This window comes from Eriocheir sinensis, chromosome 12 (assembly GCF_024679095.1).
Source record: "Eriocheir sinensis breed Jianghai 21 chromosome 12, ASM2467909v1, whole genome shotgun sequence".
In the NCBI taxonomy this organism is placed as follows: Eukaryota; Metazoa; Arthropoda; class Malacostraca; order Decapoda; family Varunidae; genus Eriocheir; species Eriocheir sinensis.
In genome coordinates, this window is record NC_066520.1 from 19,456,359 (window position 1) to 19,480,830 (window position 24,472).

The following is a 24,472-nucleotide window of genomic DNA, read 5'->3' on the forward strand; positions in this document are numbered from 1 at the left end:
CTGGAGCTGCCCTGTGTAGCCCATTCGCCCTCTTGCAGTCTCCCTATGTTCTTATGTCATTATGTTCTTATGTTCTTATACAGGCTGCTGCTGATGGTGATGGTGAAATATAAAAATAAAAATCATGTTGATGTTAACGCCATAATGATTGGTTTTTGTTATTAAGTTTACTCTCTCTCTCTCTCTCTCTCTCTCTCTCTCTCTCTCTCTCTCTCTCACACACACACACACACACACACGGGCAGCCTTGGCGATATAGTCCCCACAAAAACCCACGCTTGACAAAATTAAACACGCACCGCATCCCGTGGGCGTGATAAAACACTCCTCTCACCTTCCTTCGGTTCTCTTGCCCTCAAAAAATGCCCCGATAGTCTTCCACATCTCCCCGAAGGACAACAAAAGCAGAGTCACTCGGTCCACGGCGCCGAAAAATACGCTCAAGGCCTCGCAATCCACCAGAGATGATGCGAGGAATGGATATCAAACGGCGGGGGCAAAAGATGACCAATGATTGGCTAATCCCGCAAAGTGGCGTCGGGAGCAAGGGAGGCAGAGGATGAGTGGGTGTGCGCGCGGCTGGGTATATAAAGGAGCGTCTGGAAGCTTGGAGCCACACCGAACTCAGCCTCAAGGACAACAACACAGCCCCTGTCCTTCCACTCCGCCGTCTGCGTGACCACCTGCACCACCGCCACCGCCGCCTCCTCCTCTCTCCACCGCCATGAAAGTAGGTGTTCTCGGCCTGTTCTTGGTGTTGTGTTGTTTTTTCTTCGTTTTCTTTTCTCCGAGCAAAGACTTGTAGAAAAGAAGTGAGCCTTGGAAAAAGAAACGTGACGGCCGATGAAGATTTAGACTTAGTTCAGTATACATAAGATTTGGCACCGAATAGGCTCAGTCATACATACTTTTTCGGCATAAACAAAGCAGTAATCTTCCCAGTCAGGCAATGTGTTCTAAGTATTTTGAGAAGCCGACAATATTTTATCTCACAGTCACGAAGAAACGCACAAAAAACAATAGCCATCAACACTTTTAGTCAACTTTTGTTTCTGCTTTGTAATCTTATACTTCAAATATCTACCTTTGCATTCATCTTTCAATAACCTCAGGCCGCAAGCACCTCTGAACTACCCTTCCCTAAAAATAGTTATACTCGCTGCCTCGTCACATCACTTCACTCATGTCTTTTGTTACCCACACTTCCCCTTACGTATCTTCCTAACAAACTCCTTGACATGCTTCAATCCACAACCCACCTCCCTCCTACCCTCTGTAACCTCTCCCGTAACAAGTTCCTCACTATCTATTATCCCAACACGTCGCCTATTGCTGGTATACACAATATGCACACTGTTCTTCAATGCCTCGCCGACCTTGCCTTACTTAACCCGAATGCAGTCTGCTTGCTATTTCTGGAAGACGTGGATACTCTCGTCCCTGCTGAGCCTGCCTGTGAATGGCCCTAATACCTGAGCTTCGCAGTTCCTCAAGTTTCCGTCGTAATTATCCGTCACTTCGGTAAACAGGGAAACACTCGCGAATGATGACCCGTGTAATTATATGCAAGGATGATTGATGCCTCTCCACTGTTCTGCTAGCATCGTAGCTTCTTGGTAATCACAGGTTCATATGCGAGCCTTCATAACGCACTCTGACACCTTTACTAATTGCTTCTTCATCCTGGACTCAGCACGTTAGTATACCTTCACCTGAGAGTAATTAAGCTCATACTAACCCAATATTTACCTTTCAGCGTCCATATCTCACCCTAGACATGAACTCCTCCGCACTTTTAAATTCACACTGCTCATAACACTCACACTACCTGTACCACTTTACACTATGATCCTCACACTGATACCACACTCACACTATTTCTATCAACCCAAACACTTATATTCACACTTATTCTGCCACTCCATATTATCTTTCTCACACTAATCTTGTTCCTACTACACTATACAACCATCACACTGATTCTACCACTACTCACTCTTTACTGTCATATATTACAATCCTCACACTAGTCTTTCTTCACAGGACACTGCCACTGTCACTCTACCTCCATCACTCTAATTCTACTACTAACTTACCACTTCTACCTCCCTCACACTACTTCTACCTGCCCTAACTACTAATCTCATACTACAACTAACCCACTGCTACCGTCACTCTACCTCTCTCACTCTACTGCTGTCACCCTAAATAACTAGCTACTCATTTCTACCTCCTTCACACTACCTCTACTAACCCTAACTACTAACCTCATACAACCACGACCAACTCACTGCCACCCTCACACTAACATCCACCCACGCCACTACCACCCCACTTCGAGTCCCCTCCCTCCAGCAAGACACCTTCAACTTGTTATTCCCACGTTCGCGTATTCGCCTGAGAGCGGCCGAACACCTGTCTCCCTGATATGAACTTCACGCGCCTCCGCAGAATCTAGTTTAATGACTTTGTTAAGCACTTTCATGACTTATCTTATCCTGGCTCCTGTGCTTTGCCGGGTCCCTTAAGTAGAGGCAAAAAGAGCCCAGTTAAGACTATCAGCCGTTTAGAGTTGCGCTTCTAATGTGTGTGTAGTTTATATTGTGGCGCACGAACCCCCCCCACCCCCACCCCCCCTCTCTCTCTCTCTCTCTCTCTCTCTCTCTCTCTCTCTCTCTCTCTCTCTCTCTCTCTCTCTCTCTCTCTCTCTCTCTCTCTCTCTCTCTCTCTCTCTCTCTCTCTCTCTCTCTCTCTCCTTGTTCCCCAGCCTCCGACACCATTCATCTCCATTCTGATCTTATGTTCCTTTGTCGGTCTGTAATTTGTTTCTCTATCACTTAAGGAGAGGTGATGTTATTGTTGTTACTTATTTATGTCCGTGTCCTTTTGTCATCATCATCCTTTCGTTTTGCTGAGGGGTTGGTTATAATATTTTTTTTTCGTGTACTTTTTGTTTTGTTTTCCTCATTATTTTTTTTAACGAACACAGGTTAGGTCTCGCTTTGATAGAAATGGTTGGTGGTCTGCAGTTACCTTTACACACACACACACACACACACACACACACACACACACACACACACACACACACACACACACATACACACACACACACACACACACACACACACACTAATATGTCGGCTGATGACTAACTCTAGACTTTTATAATCTTAGTTTCTCTCTTCCCTCTCCTCCTCCTCCTTCTCTTCTTGCTCCTACTCCTCCGCCTCCTCTTCCTCTTCCTGTTCTTCCTCCTCCTCCTCCTCTCTACGACTCTTCACCATCCATATTCTGTTTCTACTTTTCCTCTTCTCCCTCCTCCTTCTCCTCCTCCTCCTCCTCTCTGGCAATTAGACTCTCATTTTCCGGTAACAGTGGAAGCGTCTGTCAAACGGGAGACAGAGGGGGAGAGACGCTGTGTATTTGCTGACAGAGGAACCAAAAGACGGGGAGAGAGACAGACAGACAGGCCTTGAGGGGGAGTAGAACGAGGAAGAGGGAAGGTGAGGAGAGAAACTAGAAAATGGGGGTGTAGGGAGTATGGAGAGGAAGAAGAGGAGGAGAGGGAAAGAGATGGTAAGGGAGGGAGTGAAGAGAAGGAAAGGAGAAAATGCGGGAATGAAGGTGAAAATGAGAAACTATAGAATGGGTGTGAATGGAGTAGAGGAGAGGATAAGGAGAGGGAAAGAGAAGACGGTAAGGAAGCAAGGAGTTACTAGTAGAAAGGGAGGAAATGCAGGAGAGAACAGTTATAGAGGGAATAGGGGGAAAAAAATGAGAATGAACGAGGAAGAGGAATAGAAGAATGTATTTAGGGAAGGAGTTAAAGAAGGGAAAGGTGGGAAATCAAGGAGACCATTTTGAAGGTCACGCAGTTCATCTTAAATTCATCCGCTCAAAAAAGAAAAGGAAGGGAAGCTTTATAGACCTCGACTTCTCTCTTATCAATACCTCATTCAGGGATTTCATGGGCGGTCTGTTCACGGAGATTTCTTTTTTCGAATTCACCTTCAGACGATTCCACCTCCGCGCTGATTCAAGTTCAAGGTAGAAAGATGAAAGCATTGATGTATTGCCTCTCATCGCTACTAAACTGAGGATTCTGAGAGGCATATTGGGGACAGGACACTTTTTGGGGATCTTTAGAATTCACGAACGCATAACGCAGAATTAGTTAGCTCACAGCATATTACCTCCCTCTTTCCCTTATTCCTTTTTTTCACTTTCCTCCTTTCTTCCTTCCTTCTGTTTTCCCTCATTCCTCTTTGCACTTTCTCATTCCTCTTTTTCCTTCCTCATTCTAGCCTTTCATTTTTCTTCATTCCCTCTCTCTCCTTCCTTTATCTCTTCTTCCTTCCCTTCTTCTCCCTCTCTTCACTTTCTCTTTCCTTCCTTCCTTCTTCTCCTTTCATACCTTCCTTTCATTCCTCTCTTTCCTTCCTATTTCTAGCCTTTTATGCTTCTTCCTTCCCTTTCTCTCCTTCCTTTATCTCTTCCTCCTTCCCTTCTCCTCCCTCTCTTCACTTTCCCCTTCCTTCCTTCCTTCCTTCGCCTCCATACCTTCCCTTCCCTTTCCCTCCCACTATGCAATATTACTTACTCTCTTGATTGACACCGGCGTATTATTGAACAAAACATCTGATGCACAGTGAAGGCAGCTCCGTTATGATCATGTTGTCTGTTATTCACTGTCAAGGGTACTTCATTTTTCCGTAGACAAGTAATTGAAGATACTCTCTGTCTGTCTGTCTGTGTCCCCCCCCCCCCTCTCTCTCTCTCTCTCTCTCCCTCTAACTTGATAAATGACCGTAGAAAGTCGTTTACCTTCCTGTTACTCTGCAGTGCGACCGACAGACAGACTGACGTATATATAGACAGACAAATGGTAGACCTACACTTCGTCACCCTAATACTGCAACGCCAAGGAATTATTTGTACACACACACCTACACACACCTACACACACACACTCGCCATCCATTCTCCCTCTACATGTATATCCATTTTTTTCCTGCTACATCGCTTCTGAACGCATCTACCTCACACACATATCTATCATTTTCCTAACTCACGTGTCATTGATTTCCTGCTTCTTCCCTCTGTAACTCCTTCCCTCAGTACGTTCTTTCATCCATCTTCCTCGACCATCCTCATTTTTTTTCCCATTTCCCTCTATAACTTCTTTTTTTTCACGCATTCTCTTCCTTCCTTCCTTCTACGTACTAACTCCTTTCTTCCTTACCGTCTTCTCTATCCCTCTCCTTCTTTCTCCATACTCCATACACACCCATATCTAGCTCCTCTCCTCCTTCGATTCATCCTCCTCCTTCCTTTGCATTCTCTCTACTGCTTTCTGCTCCTGTGTCTTTGTTTATTTACGTATCTGCTTCAGCCTCCCCACTTACACAGGCAACTATTATCCCCCCAAAAACTACATTCAAACATACTTTTCCTCCTCCTCCTTCTCCTAAAAGACAACAAACTCCTTCCAAACCTTCAGGCAATCACTATCCTCCACCCTCTTTCCATAGTAGACAACAAAAACTCCTCCCTACACAAACTCATTCCAAACACCCTCGCCATCTCCCGTTTTCTTCCTTCCCTGAGACTCCTGACGAACACCAACACTCACACGCACGCCCTTGTTCCCTCGCCCTCAGATGCCCCGCACGCTGAGCCCCGCCCTGGTCCTCCTCGCCGCCCTCGTTGCAGTCACCGCAGCGCAGGGTTTCTACTCCCAGCGGTACGGCAAGCGCGGCGCCGACACCAGGCAGGTCACAGGTAAGCAAGAACGAACACGGAGCCACACTGACCACCCTCACCTCCTAACCCTTGTCTGTTAACCCTAAAAAGAGGAAGAAAACACGATAGTAAAGTCTGAGCAGGGTAAAAAAATCATCAAGCAAGCCACACTAGTAAGCAGTTAAGCAGGTAATCAGTCACGCTCCTCTAAACACCCCGGCCTGTTATTTTCCTCAACTCTGTCTGCTTACTAAAGAGATTCCAGTACCTTAGAGGAATAACAGAAGCCTAAAATGTGGTCCTAATAAACAGTTAAACAGGTAATCAGTCACGCTCCTCTAAACACCCCGGCCTGTTACTTTCCTCAACTCTGTCTGCTTACTAAAGAGATTCCAGTACCTTAGAGGAATAACAGAAGCCTAAAATGTGGTCCTAACAAACAGCAAACAGATTACAGATAGGAAAGCAAGCATACAGCCACTCACTCCTCCTAACACCTACGTCTGCGAACTTAACTTGCCGTCTATTTAACAAGACAGAGAGAAAAGGTTAATTATTGAATGTCCCCAAAAATTCATCATCATTATTAGAAAGATACGATATTTTAGGTGATTGAATGGAGAGAAATTGTAAAAAAAAAGATCCCCCAAAACATACTAATAGAGATGTGATATTTTAGGTGACTGAATGGATGGAAATTGTAAAGAAAAATGATCCCCCAAAACATACTAATAGAGAGATGTGATATTTTAGGTGACTGAATGGATGGAAATTGTAAAGAAAAAGACCCCCAAAAACATATTAATAGAAATGTGATATTTTAAGGTATTTACGTAAAAATCTTCGCATGTAAATTTGGTGACAATAACACTATCTCTGTTTCCCAAGGACATATTGTTAAGAGATAGACGGTAAAACAAACAGCCACACAGACAGACGAACACCGACGATAACATTAGCGCTCTCCTTCAGGCTGGGAACAATAAAGGAAGGAAAGGTTTATGAAGGTCACCCATTGACGTGGCGGCGAGAGAAACTCAGGCCGAGGATATTAAATAGACGGACCAAAAAAAAGTGAAGGGAAACATCAACAAACCGTAAGCGAATGGCCTTTTTTTGCCTTCCCCTTCCCGGCCCTTCCCTCCTTCACGCCCCTTCGTTCGCCTTCTCCTCCTCCTTCTACTTTACCATTTCCTCCTCTTCCTCCTCCTCCTCTACCTCATTCTCATCCGCCTCCTCCTCGTCCTCCTTCTTTTCCTTTCCTCCTCCTCCTTTTCCTCGTCCTCGTCCTCCTCATCCTTCTTCTCCTGCTCCTCCACCTCCACGACCACCTACTTCTCCCCCTCTTCCTCCTCCTCCACCACCTCCTCCTCGTCTTCGTCCTCTTCTTCCTCTTCTTCCTCGTCCTTTTCTTATTCCTCCTCCTCCTCCTCCTCCTCCTCCCGCTAAGTCCACCTCACACACCCACTCCTACAGACACTAGGAATCGCTATTAATCCGATATTGGGTCACGTGGTGTCGCTAGTTCGGCCCGTCCGCCCGTCAAGGCTAGAGGTCAGATTGGTGTGGCCTTGGCGGACCCATCATAGCGCCCCCAAAACCTATCCACAAGCGTCATTTCCACGAGGCGGCGACTAATTAAAAGCTAAAAAGACCATTAACTACTGACTCATGGCCGATGTTACCGCGAAATGGCCCGATAGGAGGGGGAAAAAAAGCGATACTATAGAAGGGGAAGGAGAGAGAAGGGGAGGGAGGGAAAGAGAAGAGAGAGAGGGAGAGAGGGAGAGAGTGTGGGAATGAGTAAGAAAATGGTGTTGATTGGACAGAGAAAGATCGAAAGAAAGGAATTGAGATGGAATAGGAAAGAAAATTGCACTTATTAAGAAGATAAAGAATGTGATGATGTGCAAAAAAAGAGGAGAAAAAAATTATGAAAAGAATTAAAAGCATTCAAACCTTTAAAACTACTGGACAATCTCTCTCTCTCTCTCTCTCTCTCTCTCTCTCTCTCTCTCTCTCTCTCTCTCTCTCTCTCTCTCTCTCTCTCTCTCTCTCTCTCTCTCTCTCTCTCTCTCTCTCTCTCTCTCTCTCTCTCTCTCTCTCTCTCTCTCTCTCTCTCTTTTCCATTTGATTATTTTGGGGCATAGCCGGAGGAAATTACTGGGAATACCTCCTCCTCCTCCTCCTCCTTCTCCTCCTTCTCCCCTCCCTCTACTTCCTATATTTTCCCTCTCTCTTTCTCTGTATTCCTTCCCGTGTTTCTAACGAGGCAATTTCAGGGAACGGGAAGGTAACAGAGTCTACTTATCCCTTTCGTCTTCGCCCTGTTTCACCTCTACCTTCTCAATCTTTTTTTTTTTTATTCAGACCCTTTTTTTTGTTCCCTGCTCCCATTTTTTTTCTCATCTTTCTTCTCCACTTTCTTCACCTCCAGCTTCGACTTCCACTTCTACTCCTCCTCCACTTTCTTCACTTCTAGATCCTCCTCTTCTTCTTCCACTTTCTTCGCCTTCAGCTCCTCCTCCTTCTTTTCTTAGCACTCCTCTATGTTTTCTTTACTTATTTCAATCTCTTTTTTAACTCACTGCTTCTTCTTTTCCTCCCCCTCTTCCTCCTTCACTTCCTATTTCTGTTTCTCCTATTCTTCTTCCTCTTCCTCTTCTTCCCTTTATAAAAATCGGTCCATGAAAATCCAAGGAGCTTCTACGAGAGGCTTTTTAAAACGGCGTAGTACTGAAGCGCCGATATGTTTAGGAATAGGGGATTCTTTTGCTCTCTTCTATCGTTCAAGATGCAGAAATTGGGTAAAACTAACACTAGGGTCACAAAACGGTCCATGAAAATCCCATAGACTTTTACGAGAGGCTTTTTAAACCGCCGTAGTACTGAGGCGCCGATATGTTTAGAAATAACGGCGGGGTTTTTATGCTCTCTCTTTCTCTTTCCTTCCCTTACCTGCGCGCTAGACACCTTACTGCACAAATTATCTACGGGAGCCCTCACCTGCGCTATCAAATTCCTCCACTTCACATTTTCTTTACACATTGTTACCGTTAAGGGGAGGAAGGTACCTGCTGCCCTCCTATTTTTAGCTGAGAGGGAGGGAGAGAGGGAGGGAGGGAGAGAAGGGAAAGGGGGGAGGGTGAGGGATGGTATCAACTCGACTTCTGATGGAAACAAATTATGATGTTTTTTTCTCCTTTTCTCTCATCCCATCTTTACTCTTTTGCTTCCCTTCTACTCTTCTTCCTATCCCTGCTTCTTGTCTTCGTTCATTTTCTGTTTTCCTTTCCTTTTTCCTCGTTTCCTCTCCTCCTTCATCTCATTTCCTCTGCCTTCTCCTTCCCTCCTTTCCTATCTCTTCTCCCTTCCCCTCCCCTATTCTCCTCCTCTCCTCCATCTTACTTCCTTTCCCCTTGTCTCCCTTCCTCCATCCTACCTCTTCTCCCTTCCCCTCCCTTACCTTCCTATCTTCTCTCCCCTTCTCCATCTTACTTCCTTTCCCCTTGTCTCCCTTTCTTCATTCTGTCTCCTCCCCCCTTCTCCTTCTCTCCTCATTCATATCTCTCCTTCCCTCTCCTCCATCTTACCCCCTCTCCCCTTGTATCCCTTCCTTCATTCTTCCTCCTCTCCCCTCTCCTCCTCCTCCGTCCCACCTCCTCGTACCTTAATGCTTCTGGGTGTCACGTGGGGCATCTAATTATCCTTCTTTCGGGCAGGCAACATGGCCCTTGAGAGCGTCGCGGCCCCTCAGAGGAATTCCAAAGTACGGGGATTTTAATCATGGCGCGCCGACCCCCTTAACCCCAACCGTCACCGCCTTCGTCACGGCTCTCGCGCTCCACTCAGACACCTTTAACACTCATCTTAATTGGGGGAAGACTTGTGTGTGTGTCTGCTCCTCCTCCTCCTTCTCCTCCACTTTCCCCTACGATTAACACCATCCATCACTCGGTTTCTCCTATTACAGAAAGATCCGGCTTCTATGCTAACCGGTACGGACGTTCTCAAGGGGTTCCGGAGATCAAGGTCAGGTCCTCCCGGTTCGTTGGCGGCTCCAGGTACGGCAAGAGATCCGGCGTCCCTGCCCTGAGCGAGGTTCCTGTTCCCGTGGGCGTTGAGAGCGAGGAGGGAGAGCTTGGGGCGCCGCTTCTGGTCGGGGAGTCCGTCGTCTGCCTCCTGGTCGACGTGCCTGACCTCTACCGTTGTCTGAAGTGAGTCCGGCGGTGTTGTGTGTGGTGGTGTTGTTCCTGAAGGCTTTGGTTGGTATTATCAGACATTTTCGCTTTTCATGTCAGCTATTTCTAAACGTCAAAGAGGGGGTCAATCAGATTTTAATGTGTGTTTCCTTAGGTTCACGGTACAGAAAAAGAATCAAACTACCAGCAGGGCCATAAAAGTGATCCTGGAATTGCCCCAAACTCCTCCGAAAGTCTTGTCAAATATTGAACTTGGGCGACGAAATGTTTAGAAATACGGTCCTTTGTCCCGTACTGTTCGCTCTCTGCCTCTTCTTCCTGGTGATGTTGTGATGGCACTTAATCTTGCATACTCTTTTATTGTTTTCCTTTCCACGATGAGTAACTATTCTTCACTTCCGTCATTTTCTCTCTTGTAATTACCTTCATATCATCATTTCCATCTCACACATACCGTCATTCTTCCTTTGGTCACTCTGCACAAACAAACTGAGAGATTGAGAGACGGAGAGAAAAAACAACCTCTACTAAACTTTTACCATATCTTTCCCATACACACACACACACACCACTGCACTTCTTCACATCTCTTACACACATACATGTACTAAGGCCCCTCACATCTCTCCCATACAGAAAACCAGCGTCCGAGGAATCCACCAACTAAACCGTGACGAGAGACTTCAACAAACAGAGGAGGGGCAGCAGGAACTAGAGGAGGAGGAGAAGAGCGATAAGGACAAGGATGACCAGGAGACGGAGGAGGAGCACTGCGCCTTTTGATTCTTGGGAGTGACGAAGTAGCCCGCTCGACAGCCCCACCACGCCACATGCTCGCCCTAACCACAAACTATCTTTCCCGAGTGTCCATATACACATCCATCAAGCTTTCTAATTACAAAGAACGATAAAAGTCTAGGGTCAAATTTCTCTTAATCTATCCATGACGACCAAGCATTCCCAGGGTCAACCTATACTTTGTCTCGAGGCAGAAATTAAAAGAGAAGCTAAATTTTAAAGAATTCAAGCTGAGGGAGAGAAAGAAGGCACTGTATCAAGTTTATAAGGTGTAAATATTTATATATGTACTTAAAACGACGGAGATCATTGCCAAATTAAAAGTTCCTGACCCCTACTACGCTTTTTTTCTTTCTTTCGTGAGTAGAGAATGTGAAATTTGTGAAACTTTTAATATTTTCCCATTAACAACTACTACTACTACTACTACTATTACTACTACAAAACTACATTACTATTTACTACATGGATAAGAAAACAACAGCTACCTCATTTTTTCCTCTCATACAATCGATCTCTCTTAAAAAGCTTATCTATTCTTCATAAGTATATCCTCTTGTCTCTGTTTACCCTTCCTTTTTCTCGAGCGCTGATGTTCCCACACGCGCTCACTCTCTACACCCGTTTTGATATTCATTGCTATTTTTTTTTTTTTACTTTCTATTTTATCCTTTGCCAGTCATGTAATTTCTTAATCTTCTCTTTCCTCTCGGTGTTTTTTTCGTGCTTTCCAGTACTAAATATTCTTCCTTCTATAATCTATTCCTGTATCCTACCTCTTCTCCCTTCCCCTCCTCTACCTTCCTATCGTCTCTCCTATTCTCCTCCCCTCCTCCATCTTACTTCCTTTCCCCTTGTCTTCCTTCCTTCATTCTATCTCCTCTCCCCTTCTCCTTCTCTCCTCCTTCATATCTCTTCTTCCCTCTCGATTTCAAACTCTCATTCAAATTTTTATGAGTTTTTCTTTTCTTTTCCTTTTTCTAGCTCACAAAGATGGCCAATAATAAAAGACATGCATTATCCGAAGATCTCATTAACTAACTTTTATTCTCTCTCTTTTTAACACCTTCGGCTCGCCTCTCACGCGTTTGACCTTCTAATTACGACAGATTACATTCACTCCGCGCAATTGTTCCTCACGATGTTAAACAGTGTTGGGAAATCTGTATCAATGTTTCAGGTCTATTTGTCTTGCTCACTGACTAACTACAAACCACAAACCAGCATTCCGGTCTCTAAAATGACGAGGACGCTGCTGTTAGTCTGTCTGTCTCAGTTGTATTAGTATTAGTGTTAGTCGTAAATGGTAATCGTGTTCTTAATCTCATCTATTTCTGCCAATCTGTTCTTCTTTAGTCTAATTACTTTGCATTAGATTATCTCTTTATCCTGCAATCTGTCTACGTAACTCTCACTCTTTCTCTCTATCTATCTCTCAGTCTATCTCTTTCTCTCTCTCGTTTAGTCTCGCTCTCTCTAACTTTCTCCCTCGAGGCATCTGGGATTGCAAGGTCTAACTATTGAAAACTTGAAGAAGAAAAAGGAGAGGCTGGATAACAAGACTCCGCTGTCATGTGCCGGGATGTGGCGTGGACGGCTGCTACACAAAGATCTGGGGTAGGAATGTATGTTGCTCGTTTTCCTTTGTTACGTCGGTTCAATCATCATTTAGGAACATCTCTTCAACGTTGCCTTTGTTGGGATTCACGTCAAAGTCTGTGGCTACTCGTTCCTCCCTTTTTTTTTCTTCTTTTCTTTATCTTTCTATTTTTACTGAGGAGGGAGCGAGTGACGGATGATGATGATTGGGGGGGGGGGTCCTTTTCCTCCTCCTCCTCCTTCTCTTCCTATCCTTCTTCCTCCTCCTCCTACCACCATGAAAAGAGTCTGCTGTAACTTGGAAATTTGCAATAAAAACTAACCACACGCTTTTCTCCTCTTTGACTTTTCCTGTATCTGGTGGTGGTGGTGGTGGTGGTAGTAGTAGTGGTGGTGGCGGTGGTGATGGTGGTTGTACATAATATTAATGGTCTCTCTCTCTCTCTCTCTCTCTCTCTCTCTCTCTCTCTCTCTCTCTCTCTCTCTCTCTCTCTCTCTCTCTCTCTCTCTCTCTCTCTCTCTCTCTCTCTCTCTCTCTCTCTCTCTCTCTCTCTCTCTCTCTCTCTCCATGGATTCGCCTAATTTACAGCAATATACTTCACTTACTAGGAACACACACACACACACACACACACACACACACACACACGGCATATATTCAGGACAGCTTCGGGTTGCTCAGGTTACAGCTAATATAAACACCTCGATGCCCCAGTCGCCCATACACTTTCCCGGGTGACAGAATGTAGAGCACGGGGCCAATGTACGGGGCCCCCCACACCCGGCGGCGCAACACAGGGAGCTTTGCCGCGACGGTTGTTCAATGTTCATACGCTCCTCGTGGTCGGCTCAGAGTCAACACACCTTATCACATTGTTTGACATGCAGTCTTTGTTTGAACATAGTTAAACCCGTTTGTGTTTACATATTTCCTTACAATAAATATACGTTTTCATAAATAAGCTACATGAGGCGTGTGATGATATGAGTCATAGAAATGAGACGGAAGACGTGACGCACCAGCACCATCACGACTCAAGGATATTGTCCGGTAAAGGCTCGTCCCCCGCAGGCAGGGCCCGGGGCGTGGCGGCGCCTCACTGGTGAGAGTTTGACGCGAGGGTCCGCAGCACGGCGCCGCAGTCCTCCTCGATGAAGGCCACCACGAGGCGTGCTATTAGTGGTCCTTGCTCCTCCTGCAGGAAGTGGCCAGCGTCTTCTATCTCCACCTGGCATGCTTGTGGCAGGACACGTTGCAGAAGGGCTCGTCCAGGCAGGGTGAAAACCTCCCTGTCGCTGTAGCCGAGCAGGGCGGGGCCGTGCCAGGTACTCAGGAAGGCTGCAGCTTTACGCATCTCAATAGCCACGGGGTCATCTTCTGTTAGTGGGATCATGAGGGGCCACCAGGCGGGCCCCGCCTTGTACTGGGATGACGGGTAGGGGGCTCCATACCCGCCAGAGATGACGTCTGACGACGCGTCTGTGGCCACCTTCATCACGGTCTCTACGGGCTGATGGCGGCCCAGCGCGGCCACTACGTTGCGCCAGCCCAGGTAAGCCGCGTGCTCCCAGACGCGAGACAACGAGCTGAACACATCTCCCTGCGGCAGCCACGTGTTGAGCAGCACTACGCGGCGGAAGCGGTGCGGGGCGCGGGCCATGGCGCTGACGCCTGTGGGGCCTCCAAGGTCTTGGCCGAAGAGCGTAACACCCTGCAAGGGGAGCACGGGTTGTATAATCTCACTGTCTGTGTGCACAGTCACGCCTTGGGAGTGTTGCGCATCGTGTGACCGTTAAGGCACACTACTCTGCTGGGCTGTGGAAAGAGTCATCACCCCTAAAATGTCTCCATGCAGTGTATCACCACGCTGCATGTTACCACAATCTCTGTTGCTATACAGTGCTACCTGAAATTAAACCAAAAAGGCAGAGATCGTACTCACCCAGTCACAACTCACAACCCTGGAGACAGTATCACCCTGCATGGGAGTGACGCACCCACCCTTGCCAGGGGCAGCAAGGTCCACTCACCTTTAGATCAAGTTTCTCCAGCAGCAGCAACACGGTGGCCACGTGCAGCTCGTGGGAATAAGCCTCTGGGTTCGTCAGCTTATCGGAGCGTCCGAAGCCGATTTGGTCAAGTGCCACCACACGGTAGCCTGCGTCAAGGAGGCCCGGCACGACCCTGCGATAGAGGAAGGACCAGGCGGGCGTCCCGTGCAGCAGCAACAGCGTCTCAGGTGCGTCACGGGGCCCTGGGAACAAGCAACATGAGATTCAAGCCACAAGCTACGCCTGTGTATGTTATAATATGAACCATCACATCTCCACATGCATATTTCATTCAAGCACACGACAGATCTAACTAAATCCATAAAAATCTCAAGAAAATGTGTCTCATAGAACTTTCTATGTGACGCAAGGCGACGGCCAACCTTCGTCGATGTAGTGGGCCCGGAGCGGCAGTGAGTGACACTCGACCCGCTGGAGGAGGTAGTGAGGCGCCCAAGGGTAGCCGAGTTCGGGCAGCCGCTTGAAGAGGTGATGCGGCGTCCTCACCACTGGCGGCTCCTTCTCCACATACCCTCCAGCCTTGCTCACCGCCGCCGCCACCACCACCACCACCAAGCGTGCGAGGACCCAGCCCATCTGGAACATAGACTCAACGGGTCATATCAACTATTTTGCTGGCCTTCACTTGAAATGATTATGCTGCTTTGTGTCGTGTTTCACATCAGTGGTTTGAACCAGAGTTACCGCTCCTAAAAACATACCCAAGCGAGCACCTCACTTGCCTATAGCAGCTACGGCCAAATTTGTATTTTTTATCTTTACATTCTTTGAACACTATCATTCTGAGGACACCCCTTGATAGCATTTACCTCATTTCATAGTACGATTTCTACTAAGGTACAAGATGATATGAGTACATTTTGGAGTGAACTATACAGGTAAAGGTAAGATGTATCACGAAAATAACTTCCTATGCAGAATATAATGTGGTTAAGATATTAATAAATTCAGAGGTCAGCTTAATAAAATAACAACGTATATTTTAATTACATTTCAAAGTTCTGTAAAAATAATAACGAAAGTAAAGTTACAACATGATAGCTGAACAAAGGATGTGTGGGAAGTGGAGATTACCTAACGATTAACAGAGTGAAAATAGCGGAATATTGTGAATGAGCTCCAAAAACTTTCAAATCAACACGGACCAGGAAATTGGAGCACAATGTCAATCTCCGGTAAAGTGACTCACCAGAATCTATTGTCTCACTGACCCATATAGCTGATGGTACGACACGCAAAAAAGATAAACCATGAAAAGCCCGCGGCGTGGCAGATGTCTGATCCTTGTTTTAGAGACGCGCTTCTTTCATCGACTGGTTTCTCTTACGGTACTTCAGCGGTGAGAGTCAAAAGGAAAGGTGGCTGGCGGGGATTAGGACGGAGAAGGAGGTCGTGGTGCAAGGAAAAGCAGAAAAACACAAGAGGAAAATGACAGAAGGAAAAAATAAGGTAGATTGAAAATAACGGTGACTGGTAGAACTTAGGACGGGAGAGAGGGAGGTGGTTGAAGGAGAGATGCAGCATTGACAGAGGAGATAGAAAATAAATAATGAAAAAAATGAAGAACAACAAGAACAAGAAGAAAACAAGAACCAGAAAGAGTAGGAGGAGGGGGAATAGGAGGAGGAGGAGGAGAAAGAGGAGGAGGAACAAGTTTATGAATGAGGGAAAGTTGCAGAGAATAGGGAGGGGAGGATGTAGAAGCTAAATTTAGGTCAGGATATGTTAGGTATACGAGCCTGTAGCATATAATTTTTTTAGGATACTTTCTCCTGCTTACAGACGAGAGAGAGAGAGAGAGAGAGAGAGAGAGAGAGAGAGAGAGAGAGAGAGAGAGAGAGAGAGAGAGAGGAGGGAGGAGGGTCTCGCATGCACACTCTCCTCGACAATCATCATTCTAGAAGCGTAGTGTGACGTAATTACAATCGTGCCCTCGGAAAAGTTATGTAACCTTTCGATAACGTCTTACCCTCAGAAACTACACGCATTATAGATATTTAACTTTCAACAAACTTTAAATATAAATACAAGACTTCTAAGCACTGCCACCACTTTACGAATAACCGAATTATGTAACAATGAAATGATAAGCGAGAATTGATACGTCTAATCCTCTTCCTTGTGACCTTCTCCTCCATCTTCATTTTACCGCATTCATGATCATTCCCTCTCGTAGATCTCCATTCTTTTCTTAACTGCATTTCCACCTTGCAGAAACTATTAAAACCTTTCCACGATAACTAAGAAACAAAGGTAGTAGAATACATATAGGACAACTGAGGAGCGGTTGATAAAGTAGAAGACGAGATATCGGTATTATTAATTAGACGTATCTGGCTCCCTCTAAGTACGACCATTTCCCAAGGCCACAGAGAAACTTAACCGGATTTTCATGGGGGTGATTAGCCCGTTGAAGATGCAGAAGTCATGTAAAACTGTCACTAGCATCACAGAACAGTCCATGAGAACCCCAGGAACTTCGACGAGAGGCTTTTCAAACAGAACTGAGGCGTCGACACGTAGAAAAATACCGGGTTGACTCACTTGATCTCTCTTCTTTTGTTCCTCTCTCCACGGCGGCTTCCTGTCTCTCCTCACTGCTCGACCCTCCGCGTGAGACTGGCCGCCAACACCTGGTCAGAGAGGCAGAGGAGAACCTTTTGACAGTGAGAGCGGCGAGGGCGAGGGAGGGCGTCAACTTTCACGGTCTTCAGAGATCAGAGAGGAGAATAGCCAAGTCACCCCCTTTAGAACATCTCGTTCGTGGCCTCTTAGAAAATTGAGATTGAATGGACAACTATAAAGAAAGGGGGAAGGGCTGAGAACTGATGATATAGGGATTAAGGACAATGCAGTGATTGAATGGTAACAATGAAGAAAGGAAGAAAGGATGAGTACTGGTGATATTGGGGTTAAGTAGAAAATTGTGATTGAAGGGACAACTAAAGGAAGAAAAAGGGGATATTGGGTTCTAGGACTGGTAGTGTTAAGGCCCTGGTATTTTGTCTCCTACTTAACCAACCGTTCCTCAGTTGTCCTATATGTATTCTAATACCTTTGTTTTTAGTTATCGTGGAAAGGTTTTAATAGTTTCTGCAAGGTGGAAATGCAGTTAATGAAAAGAATGGAGATCTACGAGAGGGAATGATCATGAATGCGGTGAAATAAAGATGAAGGAGAAGGAAGAGGAAGAAAAAACACGAGACCGGGAAAAGAAGGGAGAGAGAGAGAGAGAGAGAGAGAGAGAGAGAGAGAGAGAGAGAGAGAGAAATCAACTGATGTATAAATAAGCATGTCAACATATACAAATTCTCGACAACTTCAACCAGACGCTGTCAAATCATCTTTACCATCGACACACCTGTCTCGTCTGTTACTATTCTCAGCGATAGATTAAAACTTATTCGATAAAAAAAGTGAGTCACTTCAACCCTTCACTTCACAGCCACGCACCCTTCAAGGCCACGGACTAAACTACGCACGATATAGAATTTTCTTATACTCTATACAGCAGCGGCTCCCAAACTTTTTTACATGATGCCACTTTTGACTTCTGTGAAATCCTCACGCCCCCCCCCCCATCCTTTGTTTGTTTATATATATATATATATATATATATATATATATATATATATATATATATATATATATATATATATATATATATATATGTGTGTGTGTGTGTGTGTGTATATATATATATATATATATATATATATATATATATATATATATATATATATATATATATATATATATATATATATATATATATATATATATATATATATGTGTGTGTGTGTGTGTGTGTGTGTGTGTGTGTGTGTGTATTTCTTGCAAAATTGCAATTTTTGACAGACGGAATCGCGCCCCCCTTGTATCCAGCACACGCCTCCCCAGGAGGGCGTGCCCCCCAGTTTGGGAACCACTGCTATACAGTCTTGAAGGATGAGTATTGCACGTGATCGCCTAACTGTGCCACACTGATTTAGTATCGCATTTTTCTCTTATCTTTCCGTCCTTTTTTTTTCACGTATTCGCCTGTAGCGCGGGTAGGCTATCACCAGGGGCCTGGTGGTCGGCCTAAGCCCGTCATGGCGCAGGCAATTTTTATAGTGGCACCAAATCTTTCTCTTCGCTCATTTATTTTTCTCGTTCTGTTCATCCTCCAGCTACTTCAAAGTCTTCCTCCTCTTCCTCCTTCTATTCCTTCTCCTCCTCCTCCTCCTCCAGCGATACAATGACGCGCTAAGAGAATAATGCCACCGTTGGGGTCATGGGCGCGCCTGACAAACTGAGCACGTAACTCGGCCAGGCATCCTTGTCATAGGCCAACATGCTTTCAAGTGCCTGCTAATCCATGTTTCCACGTTTCCCCCTCTCTCCTTGGCCCCGTCCTCTGTTACGTGGCATAACGCACGTATATTCTTCGCTGTGCATCTTATCTCTTATATTTTTTACTTTCTACTCAGTATCGTCCCACTTTACCTCATGCTATCTTTGGCCTTTCCATCTGACTAACACATGATATGATTTCTCGTTAGGCAGGGAGTGGGAGGGGGGGGGGGGGGTAGGAGTGAAGAGTGGTGACGAGCAGCTATCAAGAGTAAAATTCGAATACAATTTTTTTGAGATTAATGTTTAAGGATATTATCGGTCAAATATTAATTCTCTCCAGCTTTGTACATCATAGTGCGATGCAGCAAATATATGATGCTAAATACAGCGTCGCACGTCCTCTTGGTGTGATGTAAAAAGGCACATTGTGAGGGAATTTCATAGATTAAAAAGGGCAAGGAAGTGCTGACCTAACCATACCTCCCTTTCCCTTGACCACATGACCTAACCCGTGGCTGTTCCCGTGTTGACTGTTCGAAGAAAATGGAGTCTAAAAAGGCTGTTCTCAAGCATTGCAGCAGCAGCAGTAAGGTACAGTGGCATCATTAGTAGGTGCAGTAGTACTATCTTCATCACCATTGCCAGCATCAAAAACATCCTTAAAGAAATGTAATAAATATAAATACTTCAATCTCTTGCATCTCCTTGCGTGCGTGTCTGTGTGTGTGTGTGTGTGTGTGTGTGTGTGTGTGTGTGTGTGTGTGTGTGTGTGTGTATGGAGGAGAGAAAAAGGAAACAAGAGAGAAAATGAAAATATGAAAGATTTGAAGAAATTATTTAAAGAAAAAAAGAAAAGAAAAAAATTACTAATACGGAAAAAAGAAAGAATAAAAAAAACAATGACCTTATCTCGTTTACGGGTCACGCTTATCTTCGCCACTCTGCCGCACAAACAGACAACGTAGAGCCTTGCTGGGCTACCTTAGCGACAGCGTTGAGCGTGTGAAGCTTCCCTTGTTGCTCTTGGTGACCAAAGGCTGCCAATAAACGGCACTTCACAAAATTGTCCCTTCTATTGTTCGTAAGACTCTATAGACATGATAACTGCCATTCCCCAATGAGTCGCGAACTGATTTATGCATTCAGCATTGTTTTCGTATCGCATTACAACCTATATTAACATCTTACATTGCCATGGGAAAAATATACAGGGTTTGCTCCTTATACTACTTCTATTTACAAACAAAGCTGTTACGATCTCAGATTTATGATTTTGATAGTTTTTGCTGCCTTCTGGTGGGCCATTATTGATTCCTTAATTGTCAGTGAAGGAAAGAGGGAATTCCCTTGACAAAATCAGCACAGCTCCTCGTGTCTGTATTTTGTTTTGCTTCATGTATTAAATATATAACGGATAAATTGTGTCAACGAGAACTATGCAACTAGTGATATTTATAATTTTGGTTTAGACTTTGATTCCAATAGTTTATGGAAATAATAGATCACGAGTTGTCTGATATTATGAAATAATAAATAACCTCAAAGACAGTAACGACAAGTTTCACACAGTTATGCCTTTTACTGCAGTGCTGTTACACATCTCTCCTGCTATCAAATTTCCCGCAGTAGCCCAAAGTAAGAAAAGGAAAAATAATATTAATACAATCAATTTTAGCTACATTTCTTTCCCATTAATTTCCGCAACCCCTCCCCCTTACCAGCAATAAAACATCAAAACCGAAGGAAGCTCTCGCGCCTCACTTGAACATCTGAAATATCTTACTTTTGAAATGGATGTATCACAACGATACTTTTGCATTTTCTTGATTCTTTACGTCAATGTTAATCTTATCCGAACCCTTGAAATTAAGATCTTACATTTATCTATTAATGAGTGATGCGTGGACGGCCAGTGACACAATAATATACCCACCAACCTTCTTCCCCTTGCTCTACAGGAATACCCACTTGTCTATAAAGATACGACGTAGCAAGATAGGAGAGGATTGCCACATGGGTCTTGAGAGGATTAAGTGCCGTTGGTGTAATGGGTCCTTTTTTGCTTATCACTTGCATCCTTGAGAACCAGTGGCATTGGTAAGTTTGCCAAGGACACAAAAAGAGGAACGCTAATTAGATTGAGTCACAAAATAAGGCAAGGGCGTCTATGTGTGATCCAACAATAGAGTAAAGTTTAGCATCGACAAACGCCGTACTTAAATGGGGAGGGTTACAGCAAAGGAGACAGCACAAGGGCACACACAAAAAAAGAAACAATAAAAAAAAGCCCGCTACTCGCTGCTCCTGTAAGTGTAGGAAAAAAAATCCCTTTGTGTCCAAACCAAATCATATAAAATGTCACTTAAACTGTGAGAGGTAATATGGAGTGCCCAAGAATCACTGTATTACCGTAGGGAACAGAGCGGTACAATAAGTGTCGGTTACAAAAGAGTGGAAACCATCGTTAAAATGTACTAGACGATGGTTAGGACCCACGTTAATTATGTTGTTAAATTTTGGTCCCCATATTACAGAAGGATTAAGTCCCCCGAATCAGTAAAGAGAAGAATGACCTCAATGATCCAAGACTTAGAAACTTGCCATACAAAAGAAGATTAAAGACTGAATCACGCTCTTTGGGAAGGTGTTAACAGTGGTGAGGTAACTGTGGGAGTACACGCTCTTTGGGAAGGTGTTAACAGAGCGGTGAGGTAACTGTGGGTGTATTAAAGTAAAGAGTAAATCACGCTCTTTGGGAAGGTGTTAACAGAGCGGTGAGGTAACTGTGGGTGTATTAAATATAGAGAAGAGGATGGAAAGCGATGACAGTGAGGCGATATATATTAATTAATGTTCTGATGAATACATGCAGGCGGAGGGTAGGAGCTGTGAGAGCGAGTATTACCTTCAGCTTTATCAATTGCCTGCAAGTGGACTTTACTTTCTCCGTCTTGGTTTCATGATTATCTCTCACACAAGTGACTACAGGCGAGTAGAAAAAAAATACAAGGACCCACCCACACACACACCCACACCCACACACACACACACACTCAGTCTTACCCAAAGATCGGTACTGCGAGCTCGGTGCTCTTCCGTAGGGGAACGGCTGGCTGTCTCGAGAGACCCGCAGCAGACCAAGAGGTGAATTACACACACACACACACACACACACACACACACACACACACACACACACACACACAAACACACACACACACACACACAGATCGAATTTAAGGAGCTTGCTCTTGTCGGGAGGGTATTTATTTGCTGGCGACTGGGGGTCCAATTCGTGTGCAGGGCGTAGTGAACTGCACACACACACACAAACAAAGAAACAAACAAGCAAACAGAGAGAGAGAGAGAGAGAGAGAGAGAGAGAGAGAGACACAGACAGAAAAACACACAGACAAACACACACAGACAGACAGACAGAGAGAGAACATTTTATCTCCCGGGAGGGTTGGTCGCCAGTTAATCCGTCCCAGGTCGGAAGGGGAGGGAGTCTTTTACAGTGAGTCTTGAAAGGCCAGTCCGATGCTTGCAGAGTCTCCTTTTCTTGTCCTTGGCTCCGCAGTACATGTGACGTCGCCACGATGCGACCTGGAGCTTCGTATCGAAATAAATACACTCAAGGCTGAGGCGCGGCCCTTACAAGGCCTGACCTGCCCTAAGGTCCCCGTGAAGCCCATTTTTACAAACATTATCCTATCGGACTTTGTTCGGCGGATTTTATCTGTCTACACCTGATACTGTCCCTCGGTGTCGGCGCCTGCGGCTGCCACAGCAGAAGTGGTTGCCGGGCAGTGCATAATCACCTGGTAAAACCACCCTGTGTCAATCCCCTCTTGAAGTACCTCTGCCCGCTGATTGGCTGATGGAATCGTGGCCTCACCGACGCGCCATCTATATAAGGATTGAAGGAGCTTCGAGAGGCATCAGTCACTCGACACACTTGTAAGAACTCTCATCCCATCACACGAAAGGTCAGTTAAAAAATGAAGTATGGGAAAGCGATGAATTTTGCGTAGGTCTCGTCTTTGCAAAAACTACACGAGTATTAGCAACACTTTACCTTCTGTTGGTGTTCACTGATTCATATAACAATTGCAGGGTAGCAAGTATTGCTTTGCCCTTTGGTTTGCATCACGTTTTCTTCGCGGCTCACTCCGTTTTCTTGCTCCCCAGATCATCAAGATGGCCGGCATCACCACCCGCTCCGTGGCCCGTCTCCTCACTTCCATCAGAACCACTCCGACGCTCCGCGGCTCCACCTCCTCCACCAGGACCATCGCCAACTTCAAGGGCCTGCAGAGCCTCGCCCAGCCGGAGAGGGTAAGTTACGGTGACCGCTCAAAGAGATAGAATACACGTCAGAACACGTGTGGATTTACGTGCTGATTAGAAATGGCAATATACCTTAGGGGCACATTGTTTGGTGACTATTAGTCAGACGGGACAGATCACTAAACAATTTTCTTTTATGAAAAGATAACCTTTTAGCTTGTTTCATGCAGTGCTCTGTCGTTAGCTTGCCTTGTATGCACCTCGTTAGCACGGAGAACTTAACAAGACCATGCAGAGGGAACACAAAAACAGTGTTTATAATCAAGAGATGTATGTATGTAGTTTTTTTTATGTCAGAGCCTTGTCGTTAGCTACCCCGGCATGCCTCTCGTTATGAACATTTAATTAGGTACTGAAACCCTCAAGGATAACACAAAGTCCCTTTCTCCAGATTCCGTCCGAGGCCACGGAGGAAGATCCCTTCATGAGCAAGCACCTCGACGCACTCTCCGCCTGGCACGAGGAGGCCGATATTATGCGGGACTCGCGCATCCTCCCCGACGGCGAGGACATGCAGGTGAACTTCAGCGAACAGGTGGTGGAGCTTCTGGAGGATTTGGTGGACAGTGGGGTCTTGGACCCTCGCACTGGGTGGTTGGGGAAGGATAATGCTTAAGAAACCTTCCATGAGCTTTTCTCAGCATCTTCCTGACTTGCTCCGTCCCGTCGCGGTTCATCCCGAAATATCTCGGCTCACTTCACTGCATACTAGCAACTTCGCTTCTTCATCTCAATTTTTACTCGTTGTCAATGTTTCTGTCTGTCCTGTTCCGTCCTGACTAAACTGATTTTTATCAATGTTTGCTTATTTTAATATTAAACTGACAAGGGAGCTTGTAAGCTCCGGCTAGGAAAGACACATGAATGAATGTACTTGTACTCGTTCGACGAACATGAATAATGACAACACTGGCGCAAAGAATGTATTTTGCGCCAGCGAAGAATATGTATATTATTGGACGCTGATACAAGAAGAAAGAATAAAATTACTGATCATATTAAAGGCTTTGACTGTAGTATGGTCACTCCTACCCCCCCCCCCCCCACACACACACACGAAAATTCGCAACATTCCTTCCACTTTTCTGGAAACTGTTTTAGGAGGAAGCAGCAGTACGAAATTTAGATATCAATTAGCAATTGCTCTGCTTTCCAAACTACCCTCCGGTTTCTTTCCCTCTCTCTGTACTTTTATCTCCAGTTTTCTTTCTGGTCGATCTATCTCTGCTGTGGTAGACGCCCATTGTTCTTCCCCTAAACCTATCAACAGTGGTGTCCCACAGGGCTCTCTCCTATCTACCACCCTCTTTCTGATGGTCATTGATGATCTTTCCAAAACAAACTGTCCTATCCACTCGTAAGCCGCT

At 45.3% G+C, this 24,472-nt stretch overlaps 3 protein-coding genes across 3 annotated transcripts in view; 2 read left to right on the top strand and 1 right to left on the bottom strand.

Moving 5' to 3' along the window:
- The first annotated feature begins 591 nt into the window (after positions 1–591).
- Positions 592–11,082, top strand: LOC126997562 (uncharacterized). The gene is made up of 4 exons (XM_050858732.1): positions 592–730; positions 5,664–5,784; positions 9,719–9,962; positions 10,584–11,082. The coding sequence occupies exons 1-4, from the start codon at positions 725–727 to the stop codon at positions 10,612–10,614; spliced, it is 402 nt and encodes a 133-aa protein (XP_050714689.1). The 5' UTR covers positions 592–724; the 3' UTR covers positions 10,615–11,082.
- A 353-nt stretch (positions 11,083–11,435) lies between these two features.
- LOC126997560 (haloalkane dehalogenase-like) overlaps positions 11,436–24,472 on the bottom strand; it is a 15,094-nt gene continuing 2,057 nt past the window's right edge. The window contains exons 2-5 of the mRNA XM_050858728.1: positions 16,962–17,050; positions 14,780–14,993; positions 14,376–14,599; positions 11,436–14,056 (exon numbers count right to left, since the gene is read on the bottom strand). Of these exons, the coding sequence (XP_050714685.1) occupies positions 13,442–14,056; positions 14,376–14,599; positions 14,780–14,993 (1,053 nt within the window). The 5' untranslated portion in view covers positions 16,962–17,050 and the 3' untranslated portion in view covers positions 11,436–13,441. The remainder of the gene's footprint in view (positions 14,057–14,375; positions 14,600–14,779; positions 14,994–16,961; positions 17,051–24,472) is intronic.
- Positions 22,583–24,108, top strand: LOC126997565 (uncharacterized). Its single transcript, XM_050858734.1, has 3 exons — positions 22,583–22,744; positions 22,947–23,093; positions 23,497–24,108. Exons 2-3 carry the CDS (start codon positions 22,956–22,958, stop codon positions 23,719–23,721), a joined length of 363 nt encoding a protein of 120 aa, XP_050714691.1. The 5' UTR covers positions 22,583–22,744; positions 22,947–22,955; the 3' UTR covers positions 23,722–24,108.